The sequence below is a fragment of the Neovison vison genome, chromosome 1, assembly GCF_020171115.1.
Source record: "Neovison vison isolate M4711 chromosome 1, ASM_NN_V1, whole genome shotgun sequence".
NCBI classification, from domain to species: Eukaryota; Metazoa; Chordata; class Mammalia; order Carnivora; family Mustelidae; genus Neogale; species Neogale vison.
This window is the reverse complement of record NC_058091.1, coordinates 119990555-120000129: the sequence shown is the minus strand read 5'-3', so window position 1 is coordinate 120000129 and position 9575 is coordinate 119990555. Positions and strand designations below refer to the sequence as shown.

Genomic DNA, 9575 nt, shown 5'->3' with positions numbered 1-9575 from the left:
CTTACACGAACAAGCACGGGGAGCAGCAGGCAGAGGGAGAAGCAGGCTCCCTGCTGGCAGGGAGCCCGATGGGGGCACTATCCCAGGACCCTGGGATCATGACCTGAGCTGAAGGCAGAAGTTTAACTCACTGAGCCACCCAAGGGCCCCTCATTCTTCATATTTCTTAACTTCTCACCTTCACACTCTCTGTCTTCTTAAATTCTGAGTGTTTTGCATGTTTAGAATCTAACTCCTTGGCTATGATTGCTGACCAAACTCATCAATAAAATATCTTCAAGAATTAGTTGTTAAACAAAAATTATATAAATGTGATTGATCAAAAATGCAGACTTTTCCAGCTCTCCTCACCCCCAAACACATGCATACAATATAGGTGTCTGCATACAACCACATCATTTGCGTCCTATAAAATCATTCAGACCTAGATGAGATTCTGCACTTTAGACCTCATGGAATAGAGTATAATATTACTATATTATGCTCTATTGTATTATATTATACTCTATTATATATAATATATATTATATTCTACTCTATTATATTATACTCTATTGCCATTTCTTGACTCTGTCTTACATGTCTTGACTCTGTCTCCCTATTTCTGGAAGAATAGCTGAAAAGAGGATTCACAGGTGAGAGCAGGCACATCTTCAGAAGATGAAAACTTTGCATTGCAAAACAGCATTTGCATTGCAAATGGAATGTCTTGTATTTATGCTGGATTTGGAGCCCCAAAGATGATATGTGGAGTTAGAAGTGACCCTGAAAACAAGTTTCCAGTATGTGTAAAATACAGGAACTGGTGCTGAGTGAATGAGTCAAATCATTAATTGGCCAGATGGGGGCAGCTATTGGAAGCAACGGCTCTTGGGCTTCTGTGGTGATTTTCCAACCTAATCTATTCCTTCACAATCTCTCAGTTATTGAATTCTGCTTGTGCCTTTTAGAACAGACAAAAACTTGGGGAGTTATAAAACAGCTTGACTGTAGTTGCTCAAATCATAGCAATGGAACCTGTGGTCGGCTAACCGGAAAATATTCTGAAATGTAGATTCCAAATTACCAACTTCCCCCTGCCGCAACACACACACGTGTGTGCATGCACACTTGTGGCTTTAGGTTCCATGTGAAAGCTATCTCATTTCCAAGGCTTAACCTATCACCCATAAATATCCCTCCGGTTCTAGGTTTGGTACTGTGGGAGGAGCAAGAGTGAAGTATACATATTTGCATTTAATAATTTCAAAAATTCCCATTAGCTTTTATGTCTTGTCTACACCACAGGGAATAGAGTCTAAGAGTATTACATTCCCCAGATTCTCTTGCTCAGGATCTGGACGTGGCCTACACACTACTGGTGAAAGTATTGTGAGATTTGGGAGGTGGCAGGTAGGCTGAAGCTATCTCATGCAGCGGACACAAGGGTGTCACAGAAAGGACTCTTGGCAGCAGCCTTGTGTTGCCAAGACAGTCCTTTCCCTGGGGCTCTAGAGGAGCTGTGATGTCGGTAGTGCCTTCCTACAGACTCCTGACCTCTTGGAGTTAGGGTTCTGCACTGACCAGTGCTCCTCCAGCTTTCTAACACTTTAAAGGTGTAATTCCCTGTAATATAGACATACTGTAGTAAAGAATTCTGCTTAGAGTGTCTATAGGACCTTCTATTCTCAGACTAAATTCGGACTAAGGCAGTGGCTCCTCACCATTTGATGTCAATGAGAAGACCTCACTCAGGTGCCCTCAGAAATCCCCTCAGACGTAGGAAGCTAGAGTACAGGGACAGGGGACCACGAGCAGTGTCTGGATAGGAACTTCTCTACTGTCACAGGGAAAGGGAAATGAAAGTATTTTCTAAAGATTTCCAAATTTGGTAATCTCATGAGGAGAACCAATCAGTGTTTTAAAACTAAGCCATATCATAAGTTGCTGAGCAACACCTTGGGTTGAAGATGCTGTTATGACAAGTAAAATATTCTTCTCTAAAGTGTCTCTGAGTTTACCATATATTCAGTGAGCCACTTATAAGAACCAAGCAGTATAGTAACAAGCAAAGGGCAAGCATAGAGAAATTATACTTGTTTTTTCCTATGGAAGAGGAGAGAGCAAGCCTAAATCATAGGACCAGACTCTCAGCAGGGAGTGTTACTGTAGAGCTCTCATCTGCCCCACACTTTGTCTCTAAGAAGTGTTTTCCTTAACAATCTTAGGGCAAAACTGTGCTGCGTGGGTCTCTTCCAAGTGATCTAGAAGTCAGCGTCAGAGAATCTTCAAAGCTCTTAGAGGTGTTCAGATAATCGGTAATGTGTAGAGTTTTTCCCTCATGATTTGTGAGGGGAACTGTGGAGCAGGATAAGATCTCAGCAAAAGAGCACAGAAAATCCCCCCTGAGCATATGTGTCGTGACTGATATTAAGCAGTGAACGCATCATCTGATGGGCTGCCTCGCTGCCAGGTCTCTCTTCATTGGAAGTATTCAGATTCCAGCCCTGTCTATGTGTGGTTGAATTTTTCTTTCTACTGCACTGTACCTTCAGAAACATGAGGGTCAGAGTATCTTAACTTTCAGTTTTCTCAAGGGTGAACATTAGAATAAATTCTTAGGATTGAAACTTCAATAATTTATGACATGAGAGCTTTCATAATGTTATGACATGAGGAAAATTATGATAAAGCCCTCCTGCGGGCTATTATCTCTAACCTTCCTAGTAAAGTGAGCTCTGCCCAATTTAGTCCACCCTATTCATCAATCTGAGTCCTCAAATAAGGGTCCCCAGCAGTCTCCCCCAATCTCTGGTCATATTTAAGATGGTAGGGATTGTAGTCCACTGTTTCCAGTAAACACTACCTATGGTATCTCTACCATCTTTCTCCAGCTTTAGGAGTGTTGGCATTCAGAGTTTCTCCTCTAATGTTCTCTCAATATAGCACAGTGCCAGGGATACCCAGCTCTTGGGCTAAGTCGGCCATCTGGGAGTCTAGGACACTGGAAGATAAACTTAGAGTGTTAAGAATTTTCTGGCATGTAACTCTGTCATCCACTGCTGCCAAGAATAAGACATTCTCCATAGCATGACAATTTAACTTTTCTTTAGATGATTTGTTGTCCCTTAAATAAACTCCTCAGTTGTCATAATACAGGGGCATAATTGGTCACCAACTGTCATGTACGGTGTTTCTATTGATTTTATTCTCACTAATGTGAGAATAAATAATAAGCACTAATGTGCTTCAAGCACATCACTTTCTAGAACCTGGATTGGAATCCAACAGTCTGTGGGTGAATGTTATTTTCAAAAACTTGATTTTTTGCTGTTTCTGTTTAGTTGTGTGTGATTTATTTTTGTTTTGATTGATTGATTGATTAAGAGCTTTACTTGTTTATCTAAGGAATGAAGTCTTTCCTTTACTGACCCTTTACAAGAGCTCTTCCCTTAGCAACAGATGTGTCATCTCAAAACTTTTTCTGATTGGCTTCAGCTCAACCTATTTGAATTTTAATCAATGACCCTACCATACCCTATATTCTCTTTTCTTTTATTCTTGTCAGTTCTACCCTACTCTTAAGCTCTTCTGAGCCCCAACAAATCTCCAAAGAAGAAAATGGCCATAAATGGAGTCCCAGCGCTAGGATTTTTCATCATGACTTTACTGATGGGTCTCCAAGAATCACAGGCTATCAAAGGTAAGTCCTGAGCATAGCAAAACTTGGGATATAAGCTATGAGAGCATTGGAGAAATAAACTATAAATACTTACAAGACAGTCTTTGGAGTGAAGGAAAATTGTGGCAGGCATCATGTAGTCTAAATCTGAAAGTATTTTTTAAAATGTAGTTTGGAGGATTTCTGCTCTTTTCATAAGTTGAAGTCTCCTTCACCACTTCAGCGAATCTATGATCTATGGTCACTGCTACTTAGTGATTTTCTCAAAAAGGTAGAACTGTGAGTAAGGATGGAGATTCTATTATTATTCTCTGCTATCTTCAGAGCAACTGTTTACTGCTGTGAAGATATATTGTGAAAAAATATCTTTACCTAGATCAGACTGAACCCCACTAAGTTGTCAGGTACACTGAAAATAGGTAATGTAATAATCCAGCTCCAAAACCCATGACAGCAATTGTAGGTTTCTGTTGCCTAGAAAGAGCCACAAATGGGAACGCATACCTGAAAAAATAGAGGCTCTTCCCTTGGGCTGGAAGGGGAAGCTAGAGATGGCTCTGTTCCTTAAATGCAAAGCAGTTTTTAACATAAAATGCTGATTATAAGCCTGGTGATATACTAAGAAATTACTTACCTCATCTCATTTAATTCTTTTTAAGAGACAGCATGAATGCACAAGCTGGGTGGGGAGGGGCAAAGAAAGAAGGAGAGAGGGAATTGGGCAGTCTACACACTCAGGGTGGAGACTAACTTGGGGCTTGATCTCAGTACCCTGAGATTATGACCTTAGCTGAAATCAAGAGCTGGACACTTAACTGACTGAGCCACCGAGGTACCCCTCATTTAATTCTAAAGATAAATCCAAGCTAGAAGCAAAACCACAAAAGGATATAATGGGAAATATAAGAATATAACAGGAAAACAATATAAGAAGGTAAAATAATCAATTCAAGAACACTAGGTAAGTAAATAAATACCTAAATAAGAATTAAAGATTTAAGTAGATCCAGAGCTCAAAACCCAGACTTTTAAACAGTGTTTCCCTCCTCTTAATATTACACTGCTCTGAGAGATGCCCTAGAATTCTTGTTTAACTGTATTTAATACCTGGGAAAATACAGTGAGTGAGCAATACTCTTTTAGGAGCTGCTGCTGGATTTCCAAAGAGGGAAGCATTTCTCAGCTAATAACATGGAACCTAACAACAGCTTCAAAAGACTCTGGGATTTTTCAGACCCCATTTCCTTCAGTCCACCCTAGCTCCACCCCTTTACTTCTCCCCCCCACCCCCCGCTCTGTTCAACATGGATATCCTGCACCTGAGCCTCGTTTTCCAGCTTATCCGTGCTCTCCATCACTCTTCCCCTCCATATGGGCAATCCCCTTCTACTGCCCCCACCTACATGTTTGTCTCACATCCTGGGTTCTTCTTCCTCTCCCTTCCTGGTTTTCATCCTAACTCTCCTTCTGGCCTTTTCAGAGGACCATGTGATCATCCAGGCTGAGTTCTATCTGACCCCTGACGAATCAGGCGAGTATATGTTTGACTTCGATGGTGATGAGATTTTCCACGTGGATATGGAAAAGAAGGAGACAGTGTGGCGGCTGGAAGAATTTGGACGCTTTGCCAGCTTTGAGGCGCAGGGTGCCTTGGCCAACATAGCTGTGGACAAAGCTAACCTGGGCATCATGATAAAGCGCTCCAACCACACCCCAAACACCAATGGTACCTCCTGCACTCCTAGACTAGGGAATCCTAACTTTGAAATAGATGCTTCAGCTGGTTCTGTTACTTTATTATAACTGACTTCTCCTCCTAGGGGCCTAGGCTCTCCATAAGCAAGTGCCTACATGTCAGGTCACAGACTCAAGAACTTTACATGAATTTATTCCTTTCCTGATGGGCTCACATCTTGTCCCTGCCACCAACAGTCACTCACACAATCATTGCCCCTAATCGATGCTGGAGGAACCAGGAATGAAATCATCTCCAGTACCTAAAATATCCTTCTATCTCTTATACCATAACACTGGTTCCAGTTCCTGTGAGAGAGCATCAGAGATAGGCCTCTGAGACCATGTATGGCACAGATTCTCGGGGCAGAGTTTCCACTGCTTTTTCTGCTTCCGTGGGAGGGAGAGGGACTAGCCTAAGCAGGGAAAGCTAATTGCTGTCTTCTCTCCTCAGTACCTCCGGAGGTGACCGTGCTCTCAAACACCCCTGTGGAACTGGGAGAGCCCAACACCCTCATCTGCTTCATTGATAAGTTCTCCCCACCAGTGATCAATGTCACGTGGCTTCGAAATGGAAACCCTGTCACCACAGGAGTGTCGGAGACAGTCTTCCTGCCCAGGGAAGACCACCTTTTCCGCAAGTTCCACTATCTCCCCTTCCTGCCCTCAGCCAACGATGTCTATGACTGCAAGGTGGAGCACTGGGGTTTGGAGGAGCCTCTTCTCAAGCACTGGGGTATGGACCGTTCTTCGTTCTCCTTTCTTTTATGATTTCCTCCTGTGACGCATGGGTCTGATGCTTTAGGACCCAGAGTTCCCTAACTTGTCCATAACAATTGCTATAACTTCTATTCCTTGTCTTCTCCCATTATTCAGATCTCCTGCTTTTTAATCAGTGTTCCCTTAAGGCATCATTCTGTCTTCCTCTTATTTAATTGATGAATGACTATTCTTTTGACTATGTACTCTACATTTGGTTCTAAGTGCTACTCCATACCACAGTCATTACTTCCATACTACGGTCTGTATTATTTTTTCCCAGAGTTTGAACCACCAACCCCTCTCCCAGAGACAACTGAGAATGTGGTGTGTGCCCTGGGTCTGGTTGTGGGTTTGGTGGGTATCATTGTCGGTACCATCTTCATCATCAAGGGCATGCGCAAGGCCAATGCTGGAGAACGCCGAGGGCCTCTGTGAGGCACTACAGGTGGGTTTGATGTGGTCAGAGGAAAACATGGATGGAATTACCCAAAGGAAGGAAACAGAGTGGGGAGAAGGATGTGTGATATCTTTAAAGGAAAGTGATAGGAAGGTCATGACTCTTGATTTATCTTTGCTAGGGCAGAATCAGACATTGGAGTCATCTGGTATCCCAAAGCTTTTAGGTCCCAAATTCTTTCCCATACATATGAACTTACACCACAACCTCAGTCTTGGAAATTATCTCCACTACCTAAGGTCATTGTTTCACATCAGACTAGTGAATCAGATGATCTACAAAAGATGTGGGCACTTCCTGGTTTGTAATTCCAGAGACAGGCCTTCAACTCCAAAATATTACCAGAATTTGACTCACTTGGGTTTAGGGCAGATTTGGTGCATGAAATGAAAATCCCTTGAAGGTCAAGTCCTGCTTTTTGCTTCTCCAATCTGAAAAGTAGCTAAAACTTATAAGGGAAAGCTAAGTCATGGTCTGCTCATTCATACTCACATGGAGAGTAGGGGATGCAATTCATGTTGAAAGGTTGTATTTTCTAGGCAGAGGTCAGATGAATATTTAGAGACTTTTCCCAAGTCTTAAAATAATCATCTTAACTCTTTAGTATCTATGTGTTTCCCACTACAGGCAATGATTTTCCTAGAGAGAAGATCAAAGAAGAAATCTGCATCAATAGCTTTGTAAACATGGCAATATTCTAACCATTTACCTCGCTGAAGACAACCATTCTTCTACATTGTCCAGACGGTTAGCTATTCTAAGAAAAATGATGCCTTCCTTCTCTGTCCAGATTCTGATATCTAGTTATTCCTTGTTTGTTGCCCCTTCTGGGGTCTGTTTGCCTCCATTTTCTACCATCATTTTAATATCACCAGGTAATGCTTCTGGAATAGCCCACCCCCCCTCTCCAATAGGATCCTGTCTCTGCTATGGAACCTTGTGAATGTTCAATACAGACATACCTTCTACACTTATTGCTTGGGTTTCTTCAAACTGTGATTGTGATTTTTTTGAAAACAATAAACTATTTGATGGGTCTGAGATGAAGTTTTGGTGTCTAAGCCAGTTCTTCACAGGGACTAGGACATATATGTGATTCTTTCACCCTGAAATGTGTGAATGTTGAATGTATGTATTAAGTTCAGTAAGCAATCAGAAATATCTAGGTTCAGGGCACCTGGAGGGGCTCAGTCAGTTAAATGTTTGACTCCTGATTTTGGTTCAGGTCATGATCTCAGCATAGTGAGATCAAGCCCCATGCAGATCTGAGTCTGCTTGAAATTTTCTCCCTCTACCCCCACCCCCGCTCATGCTTTCTAAATAATAAATAAATAAATAAATACCCCCCCTCAAAAAGAAATATCTATGTTCATTAAGGCCATGCCTCATTCAGAGCATCTGCAAGTAATCGAGTTGTTATGGTCCAGCCCCTCTTTGGAAAACCCTAAAACCCTAGAGTAGAATTTTTTTTTGAGAGAGCTCTATTTAGGAATGGTTTCAGAATGTGGTTTTGGTTCTTGACCCTGAAGTCAATGATATATCTGGATATTTGATAGAATGAATAGCAAAGCCTGGTGTTTAGCCTAAAATACTGAATGAAACCAATAATGGGGAACAAATGGGGGTGGAGAGGGGAGCAGAAGAGAGGAGGATTCATATATGTGACAGGATTTACATATCAGTGGCACCCATTCAGGTTTATTGAAAAATAGGATTGGACACTGTGGATCATCATTACCCATTTTATTAACATGGTCATTGATACCTGTTTCATTAACAGAAGAATGTTCTTTTTCCTGAATAACCTTGAATTGAATGTGTATCCCTGAGAAGAAAAATCAAGTAAAAAGTGGGAAGTTGGGTGGAATACAACATTAAAATTGAATGAAAAAATGTTTGCAACATAGTGGGCTTTTGTCCATTTTTCTGTGAAACTATTACTTGATACTTATTTTTAATTGATTACCAGAGCTTAACCCAAACCTTGAAGATCAATTATCCTGACAGTTTTGTAGAATGGCAAATAAGGGTTGTTGAATGGGTGTAAAATTGGGCTTCATCTTACTCTACATACCTAACTTAACTCAAACTACCTGATTCCTTTCATGAAAATACTGATGGTAGTTTTTACTGGATTATTATAAGAATTAAAGGGCAAATGCAAGAAGAGTAATTAAGTACCATGCTTAGTGAACAAAAATATTTATAAATTCCATTATTTTTTCTTAAAATTTTTACTCCTGGATAATAAAAAATCTCAGAAGGGGAGGATTCAAGGTGGCGGAGAAGTGGCAGGCTGAGACTACTTCAGCTGGCAGGAGATCAGCTAGATAGCTTATCTGAAGATTGCAAACACCTGCAAATCCATCGGCAGATCGAAGAGAAGAAGAACAGCAATTCTGGAAACAGAAAAACAACCACTTTCTGAAAGGTAGGACTGGCGGAGAAGTGAATCCAAAGCGACAGGAAGACAGACCACGGGGGGAGGGGCCGGCTCCCGGGAAGCTGCGGAGCAACAGAGCACAAAATCAGGACTTTGAAAAGTCTGTTCTGCTGACAGACATCGCTCCAGAGGCTAAACCGGGGCGAAGCCCATGCGGGGTCAGCGTGGCCTCAGGTCCCGCAGGGTCACAGAAGGATCAGGGGTGTCTGAGTGTTGCAGAGCTTGCGGGTATTGGAACAGGAAAGCCGGCTACAAGACAGAGCTGACAGTAAGTTCGCAGCTCAGGGTTACCTTGAACCGGCCGCAGGCTCAGTGAGCTCGGAGCGCGGCCGGAGGTCAGGCAGACGGGAGTTACTAGGTGCTGTTCTCTGAGGGCGCACTGAGGAGAGGGGCCCCAGGCTTTTCGCTCTTCTGGGCCGGAGACCAGGAGGCCGCCATTTGTATTTCCGTCCTCTGGAACTCTACGGAAAGCGCTCAGGGAACAAAAGCTCCTGAAACCAAAGCGGAGCGGATTACTC

The 9575-nt window shown here is 42.3% G+C and overlaps 1 protein-coding gene across 1 annotated transcript; it reads left to right on the top strand.

The window, feature by feature from the left end:
• The first annotated feature begins 3517 nt into the window (after positions 1-3517).
• Positions 3518-7661, top strand: LOC122911259 (HLA class II histocompatibility antigen, DR alpha chain). Its single transcript, XM_044255767.1, has 5 exons — positions 3518-3682; positions 5142-5387; positions 5850-6131; positions 6438-6602; positions 7242-7661. Exons 1-4 carry the CDS (start codon positions 3601-3603, stop codon positions 6590-6592), a joined length of 765 nt encoding a protein of 254 aa, XP_044111702.1. The 5' UTR covers positions 3518-3600; the 3' UTR covers positions 6593-6602; positions 7242-7661.
• Positions 7662-9575: the final 1914 nt, after the last annotated feature.